The sequence below is a fragment of the Eubalaena glacialis genome, chromosome 14 (genome assembly GCF_028564815.1).
Source record: "Eubalaena glacialis isolate mEubGla1 chromosome 14, mEubGla1.1.hap2.+ XY, whole genome shotgun sequence".
Classification (NCBI taxonomy): domain Eukaryota; kingdom Metazoa; phylum Chordata; class Mammalia; order Artiodactyla; family Balaenidae; genus Eubalaena; species Eubalaena glacialis.
This window is the reverse complement of record NC_083729.1, coordinates 65,063,893-65,087,210: the sequence shown is the minus strand read 5'-3', so window position 1 is coordinate 65,087,210 and position 23,318 is coordinate 65,063,893. Positions and strand designations below refer to the sequence as shown.

Here is a 23,318-nt window from a genome sequence, read left to right as displayed (position 1 = left end):
AGAGTCCACTCACCTGCACTTGCTTCCCCATGGCATCCCCAGTATTCCCGGTTACAATCGCTCTGCCCGGCCAGGTCCTTCCAAGTTTCAAGTCCCCCAGCCCCCAGCACTGCGCTAATAACTTCCAGCCGTCCGACCTCTTTAAGAGCGTTCCGCAGGGATGGGGCGGAACGAGGGGGCCAGGTCAGGAGACAGAGGTCCTTACTAGGTGAGACTGGGTATCCTACCACTGCCAGCTCTGCTCTCCCTTCTCGGAATTTTGCAAATCCCCAGCCGTTGGGGCCAGGGAAAGCAATTTTATTGCCGACGAGTTTATGAGCCAGAGCTGCGGCTAGGCGGGGAGTCTGTGGTATACAGAATCTGGGGGTCGCCCAGGAAGGGTCCAGCCCGAGTGTGCACTGCGCCGCGTCCGGCAGCGCAGAGCAGCCCAGCGGCCCGGCGGGTTGTTCCTCCGGTTTCTCTCCACACCTCCCCACCCGGGAGAAATACCGCTGCCGGGACGTCTACCAGCTCCAGACCCACCGCGGACCCGGCCGGGTTGGGGGGTGGGGGCGCAGGAGGAGGGGCACTCGAGGCTCGGGCCCAGCGCGGGGGGCGGGTCCGAGGCTGGGGGCCCAGATCGGGAGCCGCGCTGGGGCCCAGGCAGCTGCGGAGCCGAACGCGGCGGGCGGCGGGACCGCCACAGCCCGGCTGGCCATGAGCTCGGGATCCGAGCCCCGGACACCCCGGACACCCTTCAGCATCGCAGACATCCTAGGCCCGCGCATGGTTCCCCGAGGACCCTCTGCGTCGCAGCTTCCAGAGTCGAACCAAGGTCCCACGTCGCCGCTGTGCGCGCTGGAGGAGCTGACTAGTAAAACTTTCCGCGTACTTGACGGGCACGCTCCGCAGCCCTCTGAAGGTATAGCGCCGGCGAGGTCGCTCACTGTGACTTGGCCTTCTCCCCATTTCTCTTCTCCAGGTTCCCGGTCTCGAACCTTCGTTCACACTGGCCACTACCCTAATCCGCACCCTGCCCTCAGCCCACGTGCCGGGGTTTGCCTCTCCCTCTTCTCCCCTCCCCTCCGTTAGTTCCCAGGCTCCGCGCCCGCTCCTGGAGGCCGCCAGCGCCGAGGGGAAGGGCCAGTCCGTCGAGAACTGAGCGGAGCAATCGCGACAGAGAAAGGCCAGAGAGGAGACAAAAGGCCTGGCCCGGAGGCTGTAAATGAGTGAGCTAGGGCAAGGGCGGCGCCGAAAGTGCAGGGAGGCGAGGCTCGGGCCTCTCCGGGTGACCGAGCTCCGCTCCAAGCCGCTCTCTTCTCGAGAGGGCGCAAGGAGCAGAAGTTCCTTGGAGCCTCAAGGGCCGCGGGACTCTGGACTCCGTCTTTCCTCTTCCTTTGTACCCCCACTCTCTCCCTTTTGGGCTCGAGGAGGGGGCTCCCGTGTCACCCAAAGAGAATAAGCCGAGAGTGCCCGACACCCACGAGTCTAAAGAAGGGCACGGTGCAGGTTCTCTCACACTCACCATTCCGGCTGGCTGCCCCTACTCTGACCATGGTCGGCCCCTGCCTCTGGTGCCGGCCCAGACCTGCAAGCCCGCTCGACCAGGGGCTCCGGAAGGTCTCAAAGGCCCCGCCCTAGACCGCCTGACGGTGCACCAGTTCTCTGGCTTGTCCCGCCCTCCTCCCACTCCCCAGTCCCCGCAAGATACCCTCAGCCTCCTGCCTCCAGTACCCCAGTGGCCGGTTCCACTTTGTGCCCCACCCCCGGGCTGAAATACCACCCTCCCCCATCGCAAAGTTCGGGAAGGGGCGGCGGTTCTGGCTCCCGTCTGTCTTTTCGCTCCGCACCAACGCCCCCCCTCGCTGGCTTGACCCCACCCCCGCTTTTCCTCCCGGACCGAAGCCTGATTTCCACAAGCTAGAAGAAGGCTGACCCCCGCCCTGTCCCCACAGGCCGCGCGGCCCCAGGCGCGCTGGGCCCTGGCCGGGCCGGCCGCAGACGGCGGAAGTCACGCACGGCGTTCACCGCGCAGCAGGTGCTGGAGCTGGAGCGGCGCTTTGTTTTCCAGAAGTACCTGGCACCGTCCGAGCGTGACGGGCTGGCGGCGAGGCTCGGCTTGGCCAACGCGCAGGTCGTCACGTGGTTCCAGAACCGGCGAGCCAAGCTCAAGCGCGACGTGGAGGAGATGCGCGCCGACCTGGCCTCGCTGCGCTCGCTGTCCCCCGAAATCCAATGCCGCCTCGCGCTGCCTGACGCCGCCCCAGGCCTCTGCCCTGGCCCCGCCCGGCCTGACTCTGGGCCCCAATTGTCAGACGAGGAGATACAGGTGGACGATTGAAGGCAAAGACACCTCCAGGGCTCTGGGGCCCTGGGCTCCGCGCCCCCGCGTCCTGTCTGGGTTCCGGGGTAAAGGGAGGGTGTCGACCCGGGCCCCTTCCGGCTCACAGTCCAGACGCCCACCTTTCCCAATGGTTGAGAATAAAGTTGAGACTCCGCCGCAGCACGTCTCAATCCTGGCGCTCCCAGCAGTAAAAGCAAAATCTGCTGATTATTGCGAAGCTTCCGTACTTGGCACCGTGCCGAGCGCTTTAAATCCGATGTTTCCTTTAACCCTCACGCAACCCTATAAGGTAGGTGATATAATTATGCCCATTTTACAAAAGAACAACCCCTAGGTCAGGATGTGGACCCAGGCATCCAACCAGCCTTCAAAGCTGGTGCTTGTCAGCTTTATGCTCTGGAGACTGCAGGATGAGGGGAAGGGCATGGGACTCTGGTAGCTGCGGGCGCGTACCCCTCCTCTACTGGCCGCCTTAGTTCCAGGTCTCCACCCGGCGTTTGACCAGCTGCCACCGGGGAGACCTTGCACCTAACTAATAGACTGGCCCCAGAGTGACAGCGCCCTGCCTGACTCTCCTTTTTCCCCACCCTGAGGTCATTTGTTAATAGAGTCCTGACCCTTCTCCTCGCCCCCACAGAGAGAATCCTATGCTGAGACACAGGCAAAGTGATGAGCTCTGGGAGAGGGGACATACCCCTGCTTCTGGGACCTCCATCCCACCCCGCACCTGGGCGGAAAATGTCACCACCAGGATGATGGTGGTGGCGGGAGGGTGGGAAGGATTGGTCCTACTTGCTGAGGCAGAGCTTAGAGTAGCTGCTTGCAGGGTAGAGAGCCCAGCCCACCTCCTCCAGCAGACATTTCTGGGATTAATTTCTAACGCTGGTAATTAATCATCCTCCTGCATGTGATGGGGAGGGAAGAGGAACACTCCCTGTGATGCAGGTCTTCCCCATGCCCGGTCATCCCTGTTCATCTTTAGGAGACCATGCTTAGGCTTGGTCTTCCTGCTTCCCCTCTCTATCAGTCCTTCCTCCTCATCAGTCCTTCCTCCCTCCTCAGACCTTCCCATGCTCAGGTGCCACAATCCCACTCTCAGGATGCTCTGGGAATAATCCACCCAGTGCTGGGGGGGGGGGGGGGAGGGGTGTGTGTCAGCTAGGGCCTCAGTTGCAGGTAGAAGTCCCAGAAAAGGATATTTCAGGGAGGTGAACAAGGCTGGAAGGCAGAAACGAACCTGGCATTTTCAGACACAGTTCCAAATGCTTTGCATGGATTAATCTTTACAATAAATCCCATGAGATGAGACTTTAATTTCATTTTAAGGATAAGGAGAATGAAATCACAGAAGCCCATGATCATGTCATGAAGCTTGTAAGTGGGGGCTGGGACTACTAACCGAAAGAAGTGTTCACAGAGCGGAGAGAGGGAAGAGCCAAAGGTAGGAATTTAGGCATTGTACTGTAGACAGAGCATGTCATGGTTCTTGGAGGTTTTAGGGAGGAGAGGTATAAGAGCAATGTTTAGGGCAGGCTCATCTGGCTGCATGTGCAGGGTGACTGGCACAGACCTGAGGAAGGAGTGTAGCTCTGGCCACTGCAAAAAGTAAGAGCAGAGAGAATTCAGGGCCAGACTTGGAGTGGGGAGGAAGGTTGTTATGAAACAGGAATCAGTGTAATTTCTCCAGTGACCAAAGATTGGAGGAGTCAAAGACAACCTTGAAACCCTGGGCAACTGGAAGGAAAATGACATCATTGACAGGAACAGATAATGACTAGTACAGAGCTAAGAATCTGTCACCTATTATATACAAAAAGTATTCTTTGCACCTGTGTTGCCTCTACAGTACACATATACAACACACACATACCTCCCCTTGTTCCTGTTCAGGGCTCCATCTGTATTCCCTTCATCCCCTTCTAAAGACTGCCTCTCTGGAACCTTTAGATTGGTGTGACCAATTCATTCCTGTTTGCCCAGGGCTTTCCCAGTTTTAGCACTGAAAGCTCCACAGCCTTGGAAATCCCTCAGTCCCAGGAAAACCAGGATGTTTGGTCATTCTGCTTTCCAGCCCTGGGGACTCAGAACTCAGGCTGCTGGGTCAGAACGCTACCAGTTAGCAGTGTGAGTGTGGGACAGAGTGGAGGCAAGGTGTCAGGAGTCCTATGGCTCTTGGGAAAGATTCAAGTCCAGGACAGTCTAAGAGGTAGTGGGGCGGGGACATTTCTTTGAGGGGCTGGAAGAGCAAGGAGCAGCTCAGCCTGAAAGCAAAGATGCCATACAGTAGTGGTGGGTGGCCCTTCTTTGAGGGGCCAGGAGCCCTAGTGGAGTCCCCAAAGCATGTAAGTCCCACCTTCCTAGCCCCAGTCTAGAACAAGAGGGCCACATGAGCAGGCCTGGTATGGAGGCACTGTGATATAATCACCCCTTAAACAAACACAACCACCTCTCCCAAACCCCACCCCCGCGCCAGCCAGGCATGAGCAAAGAACTCCCAGGGCAAATAATTCTAGTCAGGAAGGTAGGGTTCAGTCAGGTTAACTGGCTCTGAGCCATAACCCTCTGCTACTTAGGGCTTCCTAAATTCTAGCCCAGTGCTACCACCTCTTATAATCAAGGCTTGGATAAACAAAACTCAAACCTGTCCCACCAAAATGGCCTCCTGGATGGGTGTCTCCTCTGCTAGGTCCTAGAGCAGAGCTTCCCAAACGTCAGGTGCCTCAGGATCACCGGGAGGGCTTATTGAAACACAAACTGTTGGGCCCACTCTTTCAGTTTCTGATTTAGAAGGTCTAGAGGGGGCCTGAGAATTTGTATTTGTAAAAAGTTCCCAGGTGACACTGATGCTGGTGGCCCAGGGACCACGCTTTGAGAACCACAGTCCCACAAATTCTGTATTTTGTGAAATAAGCAGCAATTCACTCATACTTCTCTTCCCAGTGTTGGAATCATGAATATGTAGGACAATTGCAGATAAAAATCAGTTTATTTAACACCCACTATGTACCAGGCTTTCGGTAGGTAGGTTCTCACACTTTCTCTTTCAGCCCTCACAACAGCCCTGTGAGGTAGGGATTGCCCACATTTTACAGATGAGGAAACTGAAGCACAGGTGTTAAGAAATCTGCCGAAGGTGACCCAACTAGTAATGGCAGACTTCAATCTGTCATACAGTATTTAAGGGGCCTGAAACCATAAACAATAAAAAGAATTTGGGACAGCCTTAAATAAAGAGGTGCTTCAGCATCTCCTATCTCTAGGTGCAAATGGTGTTGAATAAGACCCATAGGACAGCAAGAGTCATTCATCCTGCTAAATGGTTCCTCTAGGAAAGGCATTCTGGAGGCCTAAAAGTCCCCTACAGATCCACATTTAAATGAGCTGAGAGTCCCAGGCAGAGCTAGGGAGGAACCAGCCAGGAGCAGCTGCCAGGATCTTAGAGGCGAAACCAGAAGGAGGTCATGATTCTTATTCAGAAAGTAGAGGATTTTAGCCTTCCTTAGGGGCAGTGACCCTGGGTGGAAAAAATTAAGTAAATTCACATGGGGGAAAGGCTGGTTACAATGCCCAGTGCTGGAGTGGAGAAAGACCATGACCAAAGTAGCAGAAGCCTGGGTACCTGCTAAGGCCCCATCAGTGGGAGAGCCAGCAGTGCAGGTACCTGGAGATGTATGGGCTCTGCCAGCTCCAAGCAGGAGCTGGTAAGCTGGTAAATACAAACCCTTGGTGAATCTTTTAGCAGTGGGAGGAGGGGAGCATCAGACCATTGGGCAAAGGAGAGGTCAGAATATGTATAGACGTGTGGACAGGAAACAGGGCATGAGGAGCTCAGGCTTCAGAAAACAGGGCAAGAACTGGGATTAGGAAGAAGTGAGCATCTGTCAAGCTGAAGGGCGAGACTTGGGCCTTATTCATTACTGTGACCCCATCCTGAGCACAGAGCTCTGGCCGGTGAGTGAGTCCCCCAGGGCCAAGAAGCAGGGCAAGCCTCAAATGCCCCCACTGCCAGGTCTGTTATAGTCTGAAAACCTGAACTTTTGTACAGATCCCTTCTTGAGCCTTGGGGGATTTTATTTTTCCTTACTGCTCCCAGAAGAAGCCATCTGCTTAAGAACCAAAGAAAGCCTATTTCAGTGGATGTAGGGCTCCTTTCTCTCATCAGAAGGTCTCTGTGGCAAGAGTCATGACTGCCAGGGATGTTCCCAACCATGGTTTTAGAGTACAGGTCTCAAAATGTGCAGTGAACTGCTACCACACAGTGTCCTTCATCCCTGTGGGATGCACACATGGCCTTGCCTTATTAGGGACAGGTCCTCCTTCATCTGGTGTGAGGTAGGTGCTGGGGCCCAAGTCCCAGGATGCCCCAGCCCTTTGAGGAGTCCTGGAAATGGAGAGGACAGGGTCTTCTGCTCTGAGTATGGGGGAGGGACCAGCTGGAGTGGCTCAGGTGATGTGGGGGATAATGCAAGGGTGGAGACAGAAGGCCAGGGGCCCTCGGGGCAGTGCTTCCAGGGCAACTGAGGGAGAGGAGGCCTGAAGGCCCCAGCTCAACATGGGGAAATGCATAGGGGAATCCAGTTGACAGAGGCGGCCCAGGGCTTCCTCCTCGCTGGTCCTGCTGAGAAAGAAGAGGGAGGGGCACCTGATACTCCTTCCAGCAGTGCTGCCTGTGCCCCCCTCATCCCATGCATTCCTGCCCATCCCCCTTATTTGCCTGAGGCAGAAAGCAGCACCACTTGGTGTTGCAATCCCGGCCAGTTCTCTCTGTTTCCCCCTCAGCATGAGAGTGGGTCTGGTCCCCTTACCAGAGTGAGTTGTAGAAGGCAGAAGTGGAGCTCCCAGGCTGTGTCAGGCTGGGATCCGCCTCTCAGAGTCTCCTGGAACACAGCAGCTGCCTCTTCGAAATGCTTCAGTCCCAGAGGAATGAGAAAGAGGAAAGTTTAGGTGTCAGTGGGGTCAGGGAACTTAAAACTGCTCCCTTTCCCAAACTGGCTCCAGTTCCAAGTACCACTAACATTGTGACATTGTGGTAGTAGCTTAACTAGAAAATGTCAAATGTAGACCTGATCCCCACCCGATCCCACTCAAATTCCTCTTCTGCTTCCAACCTCAGACCCATTACCTGCAGTCCCATCAAGGCTTTGCCCAGGTGGAAGAGGCCCCGGGGCCAGCCAGGCCGCAAAGTAAGGGCTACCTGGGCATCAGCCAGGGCTCACACCGGCTGACCCGGCCATTCATGGCAGAATGAGCGATTTCCAAATAACCTGATAAAGACAAAGTGGCCAAAAGTCCAGGTCCTCCCTCGGCACCCAGCCTTGCCCTGACGTCCCAGCACAGAGGCCAACCCCCCCACCGACCGGTGGTCCTGGGGGTTGAGCTTCAAGGCCTGGGTGAAGAGGACCATGGCCTTGTGGTGGAAACCATTTTGGGCAAAGCTGGTACTAAACTCTGGGGAGGAGAGAGGGTAGGAAGGTTCAGATGGGGCTATCGCAGGGAGGGATGGGTGAGGAAGGAGAGAGAAAGAATCTCACTCCTGGCTCTGTTGTAAGGCAGCTGCCAGCAATCCTAGAGATGCCTAGGAATGGGAAGCAAAGTCAAGCAGGACTCAAGGCCTCAGCCTTCCCAAATCCTTCTCCTTTGTTTAAACAGTTTGTATCAGGCAACTCATGTAATCCTCATGACAGGTCTGCAAGATGGCATCAGCCCTACTTTCTTGCAGAGGAAACTACCCCGGGTCAGGGTAACAGTGATGGAGCTTGATCCCAGGTCTCTTAATCCTAGGGCCAGAGAACTCCTTCTACTGGTCACTGCCCTCTACCCTTAGATTGCGTAACTTCCCAGAGCCCTCTGGCACCCCTTCCACTGGTTCCAGCTGAGGTTCTTCTGCCCTCCTCCTCACCTCTGCCTTATGACTCTGCCTGGGGCTCTCTTCTTTTGGAGTGCTTCCTTCCTCCTAACTCATCTTCTCTTGGGGACCCAAGCTCCTGCCTTGGGGCTCCTGACTCAGTCCCTTTTCTCTGCAGGCACTGGGGGGCCAATCCCCAACCTTGCACAAAGCCAGAGACACAAAGGTACTAGATAGATCCAGTGAGTCCCGTGAGCAGAAAGGAAAGTTAAGGAGGGGCAGGGATGAGGTATGTCCTAGAGTAGTGGGAGGAGAGGGTAGGCAGAGACCATGAAGGGAAGGAAGGAGGCTCCTACCTCTTCCTCGCAACACTGTCCCTGAGCTGGGCTCCCAGAGCTGGACGGGGGGGCTCCCATCCCCAACTGCAATGCCTCAGACTGGAGGGAAGGTGAATAGGTGCAGAGTTGGGATCGCCTGCTTTTCCAGCCCCCAACTCCTGGCACCTGGTGCTCTTAGTACCTGCCTGTAGACATTCGCATTGGACTCCCTGCCATCCTGCTCCAAACGCTCCCTTCGCTTCCGATCCTTTTGATGCTGTAATAACAATGACAAGGAAGAGGAAGATGTATTTTGAGCACTATACTTAAACACCCACACACATACACACACACAGTTTGTATCCTGAGACCAATTCTTCATGTGGACAATATATATTACATGCCATGGTACCGTACTAAGAGCTTTGCATACACTATCTCATTTAATCCTTGCAGCTCTACGAGGTAGGTTTTGTTGTCATCCTCATTTTACAGGTGAAAAAGCAGATAAGACAGTCACCAGGCAGAGGGCTCATAGTAAGGAGGCAGATTCCAGCCCAGACAGCACAGTGTGACTCCAGAACCACTGCACCAAATGGCCTCCAGGAGACCCTCCAGTCCCTGAGCCCCATGGGACCCCCTGGCCATCTAGAGTTCTCTCCTCTTCCCTCCCCCAAGTCCCTCTGGGCTCCCACCCCTTCTGCCCTCCAGCTACCTTCTTTTTCAGTCGTTTCTTCTCTGCTTTCCGTTTCATGCGCTCCTGCTCAGACACCAGCTCCTCAGCCAGGCGGCTGGCTTCCTGGAGGAGGAAGGGCAGGTGGCAGGAAAAGAGAGAGAGAAAGCGAAAGGGAGGTAAGCAGTATGAACGAATCTTGGAAGATCCAGATTAGGAGAGAATATAGACATGGGAATCTGGGGACTGGGAGAACTGGAGTCTCATCTCTTCAGTCAGCAGGAGCCTCTGAGGCATGGCCACCTGAAGCAGGTTGTCTGAGTCACTGAGGCAGGATGCTGAGGCACAAGGGCTTTGAGGGCAGGGCTTAGACCCTCGTGGAGGGTATAGGAAGGACTTTTGGAGACCACAGTAGGTGCCCAGTTTCTCAGCCTCCTTGGCCTTGTCATTCTGTCCAGTAGTTTCCCCCTCATAACAGAAATGGTCTGGAGGGAATCTGTCAGGAGGGAGAAAGAGAAGGGAAAGAAAGAACATGAGAGAGAGGAGCATCTGAAAGCCAACCCCTCCACCCAGGGTACCAGCCTGGGCCCGGCCCCTGCACTCCCCACCATGGTGACACAGCTGCAGCCGCCTGCTGCTCCCACCCACACGGATCCGATGCAGGCCATGGGGATCATTCTCCACAGGCCACCAAAGAAAATCCACTATGTCCTGGGAGGGGGAGGGGAGGGGAGATTAGGTTGGTGTTGTGGGGAACTCTGGGAGAGAGCAAGGAGCTTGGCTGGGTTCACCGCTCCACCACGGCAACCACTAACCAGCCACCCAGCCTGGAAAACCCTACTGGCCGACCTCTCCCTGCTCAGCACCTCAAAACACGCTGCTCCTGACTTTCACATGTATCACCTCCTTCACTAAGTCTCCTGCCTTCCCAAGAGCTGAGGGTGGCATTCAGTCCAGGCTTCTCTGACATCCTGTCATTAGGTCAGCCACACTGATGCCCCTGAAATGGAGCCCTCTTTCCTGCTCTTCCAGCAGTGTCCCCTGCCATATCCTTGAATATGAACACCTCCATATAATCCACCCTGGGGCTACCTCAACGCCTAAATGAGTGCCACAGTTCCTGGCTGGCCTCTCCCTTGCACTTTATCTGTTTCTCCCCCAAACCAAGCTCTCAGCAATTACTCCCCTACTCAGAATTTTCCAGTAATCCCCCACTGCCAGGGCCACAGGCAGGATTGAGTCTAGCCTGGGATTTGGAGCCTTCCAAAAAGCTCCCTGGCTGACCTTTCCAGTTTCCCCTTGCAATCCTCTCCTACTTAGCTGCCGTCCTCCCTCTGCCACCAGGCTCCTTCCAGCCTTGGGGTCTTCCCCCAGCTGTCCTCAAATCCCTCCTGGCTCTGAGCTTCTTTCTCACCACAACTTGCCTCACCTTCAAGAGTTCAAATTCCATCTCCCCACAAAGCCTTCCCAGACCCTTTCATTTCCAGTTATGTCTGCCCTCACTCAACCAAGCTGCATTAACATAGCCTGTGTTATATAATTTAAAACCTTATTATTCATTGCTTTTTATTGCTCTCTTAATTAGCCAGGTAGCATAGAACCGGAGAGAACACTGTGCTGGAGCACAGCTGCTTGCATCTTAGTTCTGGCTCTGCCACTACTGGGCTGTTTGATTTTGGACAAGTCATTTAACCTCTCTGGACCTCAGCTTCCTCATTCACAAAATGAGGCAAGACTCTTCAAGGCTTGGCCTGTACATTCTGTGGTTCTAATGAGGATTGTTTCCTTAGTTAGTGTAAGCCATCTTTAAAAACAAACAAAAAAAGGACTGCCTTGACCTTCTATCTCTCCCCAAAACACAGTCTATACTACTCTCTTAATTCACTACCTGGCCACACATGATCTGGCCACCCAATCTCTTCATGAAATCATCTCCTACCCTCTCGCCCTCCTCCAACTGCAGTGGTCTCCTTTGAAGCTCCTACAGTGCACCAAGTGTGCTCCCATTTCAGGGCTTTTGTATTTGTTACTTCATCTGCCTGGAATGCTCTTTCCCCAGTGAATGGCTCACTCCTTCATCCCCTTCAGATCCCTGCTTAAATCTTCTGAGGGAGGACTTCTCTGACCACTCCCTTTAAAAAGCAAAACCTCTCAGTTCCATTCAGTGTTCCCTATCCTCCTTCTTGCTTTATTTTCCTTTGCACTTCTCATATTTGACATACTATATCGTTTATTTGTTGACTGGCTGCCCCCACTAGACACTGCTAATTCATTGACTATAGGGATTTTTGTCTGTTTGGTTTACTGCTTTCTTCCCAGTGCCTAAAACAGTGTTCAGTACATAGTTGGTGCTCAATAAGTGTGTGCTGAATGAGCAAAGGCAGAGAGATGGGTGAGGAGGCTATTGTAATAGAGATGCAGCCAGGAGCTGTGCCTGAAGAACACTGTGTGATCCAGTGAGTTTGCACTTTGTCCTGTTAGTGATGGAAGTGGATCTAATCTGGGAAACGAAATGCTCAAATGAAATTGTACTGGGGAAAGAGATGAGTCTAGGGGTGAAATGTTTAGCTAGCAGGTCATTAGAACTGTTCAGGCCAGAAAGAATGAGTTCTTGAACTAAGGTAGTGGCAGCAGAAGTAGGAATGGAAATAATAGATTTGATTGAAGAGACACTTCAGAAGTAGATTTTGTGACTGACTACACGGGTGAGGTACAGAAGTAGAGTTTGTGACTGACTACACGGGTGAGGTAAAGAAAAGGGGAGGAATATGTAGAATGATTCTCAGGTTTCTGAATTAAGCAACTGGATGGAAGTTTGTGTTATTAACCAAGATTAAGATGAGAGGAAACGCAACGAATTTGCAAAGATGATGAATTAACTTCTGGACTTGTTGAGTTTGGTTTTAGAGATAACCAGGTAGCAGTTGGAAGTATAGCTTCTCAGTGCTTCCAAATCTGATCCTGTCCCTCCCTCTATAACCCTACCACCTCCTTCAGGACATCCAAACCCATGTGCCAGACCAGGACTTTCAAACCACTTGCTGCCCTCTTGCTCGCCTCTTCTCTCAAACCCATAACTAAGGTCTCACTTCAGTGAAGTTCTCAACGTTTCCTTGCTTTAGTGTCTTTGCTCACACTGTTCCCTCTGTTCATAATATCTTTCCCCAAGCAACTCCTACCCACTCCCCAATCCTCAACTAAGAGACCCTCGTCTGCCCGATCCTGCCCACTTCAAGCATTTATCACCGTTGAGTCGTCCCCGCCCCCGCCCCCGTCCCCCCCCCCCCCCCCGCCTCCACTTGCGTTGCGTTTCTTGGCAGTAGGGCCCACAGTTACGCCTCTCCAAAGCCCTGGTGGAGCCCCGCGCGGCGCCGGGCCGGGGCAGGGCTCAACACGGAAGGCTGAAAAGAGGCGTGAACGTAAAGGGAACGGGCCGAAGAGCAGCTAAGAGTTATGTTTTGGTTTTTTTGGCCGCGCCGCGAGGCTTGCGGGATCTTAGTTCCCAGACCGGGTACTGATCCCTGGCCTCGGCAGTGAAAGCGCGGAGTCCTAACCCCTGGATCACCAAGAAATTCTCAAGGAGTCCTTTTTACCTCGTCGCCGTAGTCCTCAGGACCGAATTCCTTGCAGAGTTTGGGGACAGCAGCGACCCCCAGCGGGCAGCCGGGCCGCAGAGGACAGTATATAGGAAAAGAAGGCGGCGGCGCGTCTGGGGGCCTCGGGGTAGGTGAGCTGGAGCCCTCTGCCCATCGCGTGAAGCACAAAATCCTACTGAAAACAGATCTAATTGGGGCTGCCCCAGTCCTCCTGGACCCCCTCCGGTCTTGTCTCACCTGCTTACCTAGCTTGACCAGCCCCACAGTCTTCGGAATCGGCGCCATCCCCGTCAACAGTGACCCGAAAGTGAAAGTCTGGCATTCGACACCGGCCGAAGGGCAGAGTAGGACAGAGTAGGCAGCCATCTTTGTTGGGGGCAGAAGCCTCCGCTTACGGAGCGCGAGAGAGTGCATGACGGTCCCGGCGGCTCCCGGGCCAGAGATGACGGCTCCGGGGATGGGGCGGAGCCCCGGCTGCGGCAGGCGTTGAGCAGTACGGGGAGGTGGGAATCGTTAGCTTCGTTCCGGACAAGCTGTCCCATGGCCCAAGCGTCTCGCTCTGGTGGCCTTCTGCCTCCGCTGGCTACCGTGCCGCCGTTACGGGCGCAGCCCAGGGGCGCTGAGGAGAAGCAGTGGCAGAGAAAGCGGGCAGGCGCTCTCCGCCGGAACGTTCGTGGCTGGCTGCGGCTGCCGGTTGCCCGAAGCATCCCCTGCCTGGACCCACGGCCCGGCGGAACTCCGAGAGGGCAACCGTGGTGGGCGGTGCCGGCGGACGCAGGAGAGCACTGTGAGGCTGGCGCTGTGGACTGGGGGCGGGAGCCGGCAGCTGGCGGCCCGACCCCTCCAGCGCTGCAGCGTCTCCGGGCGGTGTTGCTGCGGCTGCACCACGAGCGGCAGGAGCTCCTCCACGCCCAGGACTGCGCCCGCCACCTACAGGCGACCGTGCGCCTCCTGAGGATCCTGAGTCCCGGCGCTCCATCCCCCGGCCACTTGCCTCAGCTGTGCCGCGACCTGCTGGCGCACCCTTCCGGAGGCGCGGTCCTGCGAAGCGGCTTTCAGGAGACACCCGAGTCGCTACTCCTGGCACGCTCCGTCGGACTAGCCGCCCAGCGCCTGGATGCTACTATGGAGATGCAGCTTCGGGCTCTGGGCCAGGCGCCCGCCAGCCCAGGCCTATCATCCCAAATCGCCGACCTGCTGCTGGCACTTCCCGCCTACCACCAGCTGCAAGGAAAAGCCTTGAGCTACGTTCCAGGGGCAGCGCGCCCTTATCCCCCGGCCCGTGTGCTCCGCCTCCTGACGGGGGAGCGGGGTTGCCGGGTGGCAGGTTGGCTGGATGAGGCGCTCAGGGGATCCGACTTGAGGGACCAGCTCCGCAGGCGGTGCCAAGAGGAGCGGGAGCTGCTGCCAGGGCTACTGGGCCTGATGGGGGGCGTGACGGGTTCAGCCAGCAGTGGACTGGGGCTTGGAGGGGCTGGGGCCCTGTGGAGCCAGTACTGGACCATGCTGTGGGCAGCCTGTGCTCAGAGTCTGGACCTAAGTCTAGGACCCTGGAGGGACCCCAGGGCAGCGGCACAACAGCTGAGTCAGGCACTGGGTCAGGGTGAGTGATGGGCCTGGGTGGGTGTTTGGGAAGGCTGGGATCTCTTCTGTATTCACCTCACTCACTTGCCACCTAACTACAAAAACAGGCTCTTGAGAATGAACATACCCCACCCCACCCCCGGGGGTTCAGGCTATAGTTTCTGGGCTTTCAAGGCAAAGTCTTGCTTTCCATGCCAGCCTTGAGTCTTGGGGGAAGCCTCCCCTCTTCCCCCATCATTGAGTGGGGGCAGTGTTGGGCAAAAGAGGGACCCTGTTTTCAGGCTCCAGTCGTTTCTCCCACTAGCATCACTGCCTCAGGAGTGTGAGAAGGAGCTGGCTTCTTTGTGTCACAACCTAATTCATCAGTCTCTTATCTGGAGCTGGGATCAAGGTGAGAAGGAAGGGGCAATGGCAGTGACACAAGCCCCAGACTGCTCCTTCCTTATCAAACCACACCCCCTCATCTTCAGGCTTCTGCCAGGCCTTGGGATCTGCTAGTGGAAATCAGAGCAGCCTGCCCTCATCCTCTCAAACAACTGAACTTTTGCAACAGCTCTTCCCTCCTCTCTTGGATGCCCTTCGAGAACCCAGGTCAGGACTGCTCCTCTGCCGGCCTCCAGGTGAGACAAAGTATTGGGGATGGGGCGATAAGAGAACAGCTGAGGATATCTCCTTTATTCCTTAATCTGTTCTGAAGCCTGCCTCCTCCCAAAGGTGTTCCGTGGCCCTTCAGATACTCTGTCCCTCCTCTCCCCAGGTCCTGCCCCCCTTTCCCTGGGGCTCTGTACCCTGCAGACCACCTTGCTCTGGTTTTGGGGCAGAACTCAGCAGCATCTGGCAGCGTGGGCCCCAGGTTCCTTCCTGCTCCTGATCCAGAAGGATTTACCTGTGAGTAGCTAGGGAATGGGGAGGGGAGCATCCTGGGCTGGGCTCGGATCTCACTCCCTGTTTCTGCCAAAGCTTCTATTATATGAGGCAGAAGCTTTGTCCAGCCTGGCCTCAAAGGAAAGCTTGGCCCTGGAGGTGGAGCAGCAGCTGGGCCTGGAGATCCAGAAGCTGACTGCACAGATCCAGGTAAGGAGAGCAGGCGACCTGCCAGGGGCCAGCTTTGGGGTTGGTGGGGTGGTTGTGGTGGCGGTAGAACAACTCAGTGCCTTGGAATCGCCACTAAATTTATCTTTTCTTGCTCTTCACTTTTTGTCCTCTCTTTATTATGGAAAATTTCAAAAAAATACAAAAGTAGAGAGAAGAGTATAATGGACCACCATATTCCTACCACTGAGGCTTTAATAATCATCAACTCATGGTCAATTTTATTTCACTTATATATCCCACCCCCAACTCCCATGTCAGGCTCTCATTTTGTGATGTTAACAGCCACTGATGATTGATGATCATTGTCTATATCCATTATTTCATTAGAGGGTGCAAGGTGGTGACATTCCAATTCTATCATTCCTTCTTCATTATTAGTTGGATTACTCTTATAAAGTGAAACTTGCCCTCATAAATTACTTGGTTACTTTGAGGTATAATTTGTAGAGAAAAAGCAAGATAAATGATTGACTTTTCCTTTTATTTACTAGTTTTTGATATGTTTCTCCTGTTTTCTAAAAGTATCATTTGTATTTTTATTAAAACTGAAATATTTTAGAAGGCGTCTAATGAAAAAATAGCACTTTAATTGCCCCTCCCCAACTTCGATTTGTGATCCTTGTTCCACAGTAGTAACTTTCATCCACTCTTGGCTGTTTCTTCTAATATTTTCTTATTTTCTTCTAAATTTATGAATTAAACTATTATACTTCTAACTTTTCCCCATTTTACACAGTATCTGTTCCTACTATGGATGATGTCTCTCTGCTTTTTGTTTTCTCTTCCTGCCCAAATGTCTGCTCTTTGCCCTGAATAGGGGCGTGGCTGTAGAGTTCAGTCCCTGCCCCTCTGCTCCTTTTCTCTCTGCATTCCACAGTGCCTTGGTGCTGTAGACCCCCCCAGTTTAGCCCTAATCCACCATCTGCATCTGCCTGTTGGGCATTTATACCTCAATTTACTGCTGCCTCTTTCAACTCAACATGTCCCAGAACAGGCTTTTCATGAGTAGGGTGGACAGTGACGGTTGTGGGAGCTCTGGGGAGGGAAGGCCTTGGTGGACATATGGTAACAGAAGCTCCTTACAGGGTCTGTGGCTCAAGCTGGTGGCTGGGCATCCTCAGAGGAGCAGCAGGGGTTACTGGATGTGGGAAGTTCATAGTTCCTTGGGGGAGTACTGGCGAGATGGTCTGACCAAAGCAGAAGCTCCCTGTGTGTGTGTGTGTGTGTGTGTGTGTACATGAGCATACACTTGCCCTCGCATGTGCATCTCAAGGGTGGGGGTGGAGGATTGTGAAGGAGTAGGTTGTCATCAAGTTGTGGAGGGCACTGAACACCAGCCCACAGATTTTGGACTTTATCTCATAAGTGATAGGGAGCCATTGTAAGAGCAGGAGGGGAACAGTGAAGACAGTGATAGAGTTTGATCCAGCTATAGAGGTCAGGATAGAAGGGAGGTGGGGAGACATAATATGAGAAGGGTCCAGCTCTTGGTAGTTGCAGTGAGAACAGAGCAAAAGGGGCAGGGACAGTGTGCTCATCATGTGAACCAAACACTGTCCAAAGCAGTTTCATGCCTTGCTTCTCTGCCTGGTGACTGCACTATTGGGCATCTGCTCTGGGCATTCTACCACATACGGCACTGGGATGAAAAAGAAGAATCAGATGTGAGTTTTCTCCTCAGCTGGACTGTAATGTCCCACAGAAAATACTGTCCCATAGTGTGACCTTGTATTTTCCGAGTGTTGAGTGCAGAATTTCCTAACAAATGTCAGTTGACAAAAGAGTAATTTCTTTGTTATATATAAGGAAGAAGGGGGTTCTGGTGTTTGGGATAAGAGAAGAAGAGTTTGGATTTAGACTTGGTGGGAGAGAGCCCATGTATCAGGAGCCACATGGGCTCTCTCCCACCAAGTCTGGCCCCCGCCAGGTCCTTTCCTCTCTTCAGGCTCTCAGGCATACAGTCACCTTTTCCTTAGACCTGCCACTACACACCCCACTTCTTGCGTTCTTCTCTTAGATGGGCTGTAGAGGCCCCTCCTTTTTGCTGTCTTCTCCCCCTCCAAAAACAAAACCTATCAAACCAAAGAAACCAAACCAGCACATGGGCCTTTTCTTGCTTTGTGGGTTACAATGCTCTGGAGAAATGGAAGTGGCTATAAAGAATATTCAGTGTGAGGACATTCCAAAGGTTCCTGAATCTTAGAAAGTTATATTCATTGCTCCTGGTCTACACACAGTTCTTGCCTTCCTTTTATAGATGACAGACAGAAGATCGTACAATTCCCTTTTCTTTCTTCAGCCTCTGCCTGTCTGCAGATCATGCAGACCTCTCTCTAGCATCTGCTTTTGAACATTGGCGGTGGTAAGGGTGTCTCCCTTTTTTTTTCCTATTAACGTTCCTATGGAACAAAATTAACATGGAGGATTTCCATCCTCTGAACCAAGCTGAGGAGAGCAGGGTAATCTTAGGGCAACTGTCCATAATCTTTTCTTGGTCCAGACCTCTTGGAAAACCCAATAAAAGCTATAGTATCTCTCCTCAGAAAATGCCCAAGCCCATACAATTATGCATACAATTCTGTTCTGGGGCTTTATGGATGCCAGGTTAAACACCTCAGATTTAGAAGAGCATATAACTTGACAAGTCCCTCAGAGATAAGCCCCTTTTACTTTCTCCTTATCCCCACAGCTCCTGCCTGAAGAGTCACTAAGTCTCTTTTTTCAAGAATGTCATAAACAAGCCACACAGGACTTCGAACTCCACATGCCACGGGGTCGGTACTGGCGGCATCGTCTCTGTCCTGGTAAGTCCTCATCCCAGCGTTCCCTTCCAGGCTTCTCCGGGGGTAACAGTGTCCTGGCCCCTCCAAATCCTGGCTCCACTCCTCTGTCTCCATCCTGTCCTCACCTTCTGTGTCCCCTCACCCTGAAATACTACCCTCTTCCCCCAAATGCTCCATTAGGGGCTTGATGGATCTCCCTAGCCTCATATCCTGTCCTTTCTCTTCTCTCACTCCAGAACTTCCCAGTATCCCTAGTGAGTATGCTGGGTTGGTGGTCCGCAGGGTACTGGAGCCTGTGTTGCAAGGACTGCAAGGACTGCCACACCAAGCCCAGGCCCCTGCCCTCAGCCAGGCGCTGACTGCCATCCTGGGTGCCTGGCTTGACCACATCCTCACCCACGGGATCCGGTTCAGGTGGGGAGAAAAGGAGGCCGTGGCAGGGAGATGAATGGAACTGAAAAAAAGGGAGGGGATGGGTGGGGCAGAGCGGTTCGGAGAGGCAGGAGGGTCAGGTGGCCACACTGTACCTTGGCCTTCAGCCTGCAGGGGGCGCTGCAGCTCAGACAAGACTTTGGAGTGGTCAGGGAGTTGCTGGAGGAGGAGCAGTGGGGCCTGTCCCCAGAACTTCGCCAGACTCTGTTCACGCTCAGCATCTTCCAGCGGCTGGACGGGGCCCTGCTGTGTCTGTTGCAGCAGCCCCTGCCCAAGACTCAAGTCTACAGGGGGCCTCCCTGTTGCTGTGAGTCACTCTCCCTCCCCAACTCCAGGCTGTCTTTGCCCCTAGCTCATAACTTTATGTGCCGCATCCCCCATCCTCATCATTGATCTAGCTTCTGCGTGTACCCCACTCCCACACACATACACCGCCAGCCACCTGCCTTCCACTCCTGCCTTACCAGGTGCATGTAATGAGGTCCAGACCATGGAATTGCCCAGCAGCAGCCTCAACAGCCTGGAGAGCTTGGAGCCCCCTCTTCGACCTGGAGCACTCCCAGCCCAGACAGCTCAGCTGCTAAGCACACTGTGGGGAGAAGGACCTAGCCCTGAGGCTTACCTGGTAGGAAATCAGCAGGCCTGGCTTGCCCTGAGGCAGCACCAGCATCCCCGCAGGCACTTACCTTTTCTTTCCTGCCTGAGCACCAGTTCTGAATCCTAAGGACCCTAATCAGAGCCCGTCAGAACTCCCTATCTCTGTCTGAAAAAGCCCAGACATTTAGAAATGCATATTAAAAAAGCCTAATTGGGATCTTGGAAGAAAGCGTACCTGAGAACCACAAGCTACACAGAGCCTGGACTTAGAAACCTGGAGGTCAGCATCCTTGGGAAGCTTGGGCTTAGTTCCCCATCAGTGAAGACATCTCAGAGCTAGACATTAGCAGTAAGGGGCTAGATGCTGGGAGTAAGGCTTTAGGGTTGGATCCCAGGGGAAAGGGAAAGAGAAAAAGCAATAGAAAGCAGGGAGCCTAGATGCCACTTCCTCTTAAGTCCCAGGAGCCAGGCTAAACACAGAAAGTTTGGGACACTACTACAAAGTTAATTCATCAGGAACCACAGAGGTGGAATAGGAATTTCTACACCTAAATCAGTCCCACGGCGTATACTATATAATAGTACCCTGCACTCCTCTCCCCATCACTATTTTTAGTCATTTAAGAATATTGGGCTGTAGGACCTTCACGTGTAAGCTTCGCTACTCCAGAGTTCCACGTGTTTAATCTTAAACTACCTGAGTGGAGTTTACCCTCTGGTAGGTTTATAATCCCTGCCGTGGTGGTGCCCTCTCCTTGGAAGGGACCAGCACTTAAGACGGTGTTAACGTAGATCTGGCACAGCAAGGTACAGAGGAGTAAAGGCTGCAAAAGACGTGTTATCGGAGCCAGGTGCAAACGGCTTTTGCACTGTTTATTGTCTTCACCGTGGTAAAGGCGGCTATTAATGACAGGTAGTGTTTACTGACCGCGTACTTTGGGCGCCCCATACCCTGTGCCGAAATCATCTGTCTCCCTCCTGGCCTTCCTCCTCTTCTCGGCTGGGGAGCCCAAGGCGGCGGCCTGGGGACCAGCACCACCGACCGTGGCAGAGAAGCCGCACGAGGCGGAGGTCGGGGGACTGCGGAAGCGCGTAGCAGCCCACAGCGTCTCGCACTAGCGACACTTCCGCCCGCACGAGTCCTTCCGGGGTGGGGGTCACCATGGCAGCGGCCTTGGCTCGGCTCGGACTCCGCTCTGTCAAGCAGGTTCGGGTTCAATTCTGCCCTTTCGAGAAGAACGTGGAGTCGACAAGGTACGAGGGGGAAGGAGTGCGGACGCGAAGGGGCGCGCCTTCCTCCCGCCGGGGGTCTAGCCCCCTCTGCCGGGCGCTCACGCCGTTTTCTCACCGCAGGACCTTCCTCCAGGCCGTGAGCAGCGAGAAAGTTCGCTGCACCAACCTCAACTGCTCGGTGATTGCGGACGTGAGACACGACGGCTCCGAGCCCTGCGTGGACGTGCTGTTCGGTGGGTCTGGTTGGGAGTCGGGAGGGAGTCGCTAGCTCTCGGCGCCGGCCCCGCCGTCCTCCCGGTGCCTGACTCGTTTGTTTCTTCCCCAGGAGACGGGCATCGCCTGATTATGCGCGGCGCGCACCTCACCGCCCAGGAAATGCTCTCTGCCTTCGCCTCCCACATCCAGGGCAGGGGTGCGACGGGGAGCGGGGACAAGCCGGGCGCCAGTACCGGGCGCTGACAGCGCGGAAGAGACCAACAAGCAGGTTTTCACCTAAGACTGCTAAGGGCACATCTAAGAAGAGCTTGACTTAATTACTCAAATCACTATCTGGAAGACCACAGAGCGCAAAAGAAAAAAGAAAGAGCCCTGTGACTACAAATCCAGCCAGTGTTTCTGGGACGAGACAAGATGGGCAGGGGTCTGGACAAATTTGAATTTATTTCATTTTCTTACCATCACTCACTGCTTAACCCTTTTGAATTTGGCTTCTTCCAACACTACTCAAGGTACCTCTTACTCTTATTAGAAATGCTGTTTTTTCAGTCCTCATTTTTCCATTTCAGTAGCACCTGCCACTCTTAATTCCCTCCCTTGTGTAACTTCTTTTCCGCTCAGGTCCTTTTTCTTCTTTTAACCATAAAGGCATACTACTCTCCTTCTTTCTCTTCTTTTATTTTTGGGGCATCTCATATTCTGTCATGACTTGAACTACCCTCTTGGGTTAAACCCTACATTTCTGTTTGGCTCTAATCTCAAATTCTGTGCTATAGTCAGGGTACTTACTACCAATTTTCTCCAAATTCCACCAACACTCTTTGTCTAACCCTAACCCAATAATCTTACATACTCTCTAAAGTTGACCCTTGAACAATGCAGGTTTGAATTGCAGAGGTCCTCTTACATGCCTGTTTTTCAAATAAATACATAGTACAAGTACTACACGATCCGTGGTTGTTTGAATCTGCGGTTGTGGAACTGTGGGTGCCGACTGTAAAGTTATCCCCCCATTCTCAACTCTGTGGAGCGGTTGGGCCCCTAACTCCCATCCCCACCCCCATTGTTTAAGGGTCAACTGTACTTGCCTCCTCCCCTGACTTCCTCATTCCTTTAAAAGGCACTTCATCTGCTCAGCCACTTGAGCTGGAAACCACAGCATTATCTCTGGTTCTGCCTGCTCCCTTTCCCTGCATATCCAGTCAGTAAGTTCATAATATTCTGTCTTAAACAAAAGCTTCTGAAATGTTCTCTACATTTCCATTCACTCTCTTGTATTATTGTTGCATTCTCCCACCTGGTCTCCTTTTTGCTAACCGTTTTTGCTGCTGCTTACTTTTATCTTTCCAAAGCATATCATTGGTTTTATTATTACAACTTGTTTCAGAGAACAGTGCCTAAAGTACTTTTTAGGCACCCTGCCTAAAGTGTTTTTCATACTAGGTTACCACCCATTAATGTGGATCATGAAGTCAATTTAGGGGGTTAAATCAGCCTTTAAAAAACAAAGTAAAATAGAATAAAAAGTATCAGTAGATGGCACATGCACTGGGAAGTATTCTTTAAGAAACTTAAGTTTTAAGCATATAATCATGAATATAGATATAGGTATTATATAAAGTATGTGTATGTGTGTCTATCTGCATGTACTTGGTTGCAGTATAGAATCATTTCTTACCGCAGGTTGTAGGAAAAAATGGTTGATAGCCACTGGTTTAGAGAAAAACTTCAGAATGTTCAGCTAGGCAATCAAGAATCTCTGGACACTGGCTGCTGTGTACTTCGCCAAATATATTTCCTCCTATCCCATTACTATACTACTTCTCTCTTAAAATGGTTATATCTTCAAAGGACTGGTTTCCCCCCCTCTCCCTTCAAAGAAAGAAAACTATCAGGAGACAGTATAGTGTAGTAAAATCCAGAATTCCTGGGATTGAATCCTAGCTTTTCCCTTAAGTAGCTATGTAACTTTGGACACATTACTTAGTCTCTCAGTGCCTGTTTCTTCATTCATAAAATGGGGATAATAGTACCTACCTCATAGAACTGTTGAGAGATTAAATGAATCGATATCTGGGACTTCCCTGGTGGTCCAGTGGTTAAGACTCTACTCTTCCACTGCAGGGGGCACGGGTTCAATACCTGGTCAGAGAACTAAGATCCCTGCATGCAGTGCAGCCAAAGATCAATCAATCAATAAATTGATACCTGTAAACTGCCTATAATATTGGGTGAGCATAGCATAGTATCTAAGAGGCCGTATGTTATAGGCCTCTTTAGTGACGAAAGGATACAACCTAGATTTGAGTCCTCCAGGTCCATGGTTAACTGGCTATTATCCTTGGCCAGATTAACTACTCTCATCTGTAAAAACAGGGATGGTTCAAACACTGCTGTAAACACGGATTGAGTACTGGCACTGTGCTTATAGATTGTGAACTTGAGGTTGGGGCTGTTTTCTCTGTGTCCCCCGCACCTTGCATATTGCCTGATACAGAGTGTGCAATAAACTTTTGTTGAATTTACCAACATTTAGCATCAACCTTGTGACTTCAACTGATTAGTACTGAGATACAAAGATGAATGGTGAAACTCAGGTGTGTGTACTAAGTGCTACAATATAT

At 52.8% G+C, this 23,318-nt stretch overlaps 4 protein-coding genes across 8 annotated transcripts; 3 read left to right on the top strand and 1 right to left on the bottom strand.

Annotated features, from left to right (window-relative positions):
* The first annotated feature begins 658 nt into the window (after positions 1-658).
* Positions 659-2,431, top strand: LBX2 (ladybird homeobox 2). The gene is made up of 2 exons (XM_061211289.1): positions 659-901; positions 1,935-2,431. Exons 1-2 carry the CDS (start codon positions 697-699, stop codon positions 2,318-2,320), a joined length of 591 nt encoding a protein of 196 aa, XP_061067272.1. The 5' UTR covers positions 659-696; the 3' UTR covers positions 2,321-2,431.
* Positions 2,432-5,290: 2,859 nt separating this feature from the next.
* Positions 5,291-13,469, bottom strand: TTC31 (tetratricopeptide repeat domain 31). Its single transcript, XM_061168600.1, is given in 12 exon segments — positions 5,291-6,938; positions 7,129-7,230; positions 7,446-7,587; positions 7,681-7,774; positions 7,850-7,898; positions 8,223-8,418; positions 8,526-8,605; positions 8,688-8,762; positions 9,201-9,286; positions 9,428-9,643; positions 9,767-9,869; positions 12,752-13,469. Coding segments are annotated over 12 exon segments (1,857 nt in total). The 5' UTR covers positions 13,169-13,469; the 3' UTR covers positions 5,291-6,641.
* On the top strand, positions 12,490-20,364 carry CCDC142 (coiled-coil domain containing 142). 5 transcript variants are annotated; one of them, XM_061168595.1, is made up of 10 exons: positions 12,490-14,357; positions 14,643-14,729; positions 14,809-14,958; positions 15,096-15,226; positions 15,299-15,412; positions 18,123-18,237; positions 18,453-18,630; positions 18,756-18,955; positions 19,116-19,273; positions 20,260-20,364. In XM_061168595.1, the coding sequence occupies exons 1-10, from the start codon at positions 13,295-13,297 to the stop codon at positions 20,362-20,364; spliced, it is 2,301 nt and encodes a 766-aa protein (XP_061024578.1). In that variant the 5' UTR covers positions 12,490-13,294. The 5 variants fall into 5 exon arrangements, with proteins under 5 accessions (XP_061024578.1, XP_061024577.1, XP_061024580.1 ...); XM_061168594.1 differs by having other exon boundaries at positions 20,159-20,341; XM_061168597.1 differs by lacking the exon at positions 14,643-14,729 and having other exon boundaries at positions 20,159-20,341.
* Positions 20,339-23,223, top strand: MRPL53 (mitochondrial ribosomal protein L53). The gene is made up of 3 exons (XM_061168599.1): positions 20,339-20,499; positions 20,599-20,711; positions 20,804-23,223. Exons 1-3 carry the CDS (start codon positions 20,408-20,410, stop codon positions 20,935-20,937), a joined length of 339 nt encoding a protein of 112 aa, XP_061024582.1. The 5' UTR covers positions 20,339-20,407; the 3' UTR covers positions 20,938-23,223.
* The last annotated feature ends 95 nt before the right edge of the window (positions 23,224-23,318 follow it).

Coding starts and splice junctions, on each gene's coding strand:
- LBX2 (XM_061211289.1), top strand. CDS start 697: ATGAGCTCGGGATCCGAGCCCCGGACACCCCGGACACCCTTCAGCATC. Junction 902..1,934: donor CGCTCCGCAGCCCTCTGAAG/GTATAGCGCCGG, acceptor CTGTCCCCACAG/GCCGCGCGGCCCCAGGCGCG.
- MRPL53 (XM_061168599.1), top strand. CDS start 20,408: ATGGCAGCGGCCTTGGCTCGGCTCGGACTCCGCTCTGTCAAGCAGGTT. Junction 20,500..20,598: donor AAGAACGTGGAGTCGACAAG/GTACGAGGGGGA, acceptor TTCTCACCGCAG/GACCTTCCTCCAGGCCGTGA. Junction 20,712..20,803: donor CTGCGTGGACGTGCTGTTCG/GTGGGTCTGGTT, acceptor TTTCTTCCCCAG/GAGACGGGCATCGCCTGATT.
- CCDC142 (XM_061168594.1), top strand. CDS start 13,295: ATGGCCCAAGCGTCTCGCTCTGGTGGCCTTCTGCCTCCGCTGGCTACC. Junction 15,413..18,122: donor AGCTGACTGCACAGATCCAG/GTAAGGAGAGCA, acceptor TTATCCCCACAG/CTCCTGCCTGAAGAGTCACT. Junction 18,956..19,115: donor CAGGGGGCCTCCCTGTTGCT/GTGAGTCACTCT, acceptor CTGCCTTACCAG/GTGCATGTAATGAGGTCCAG.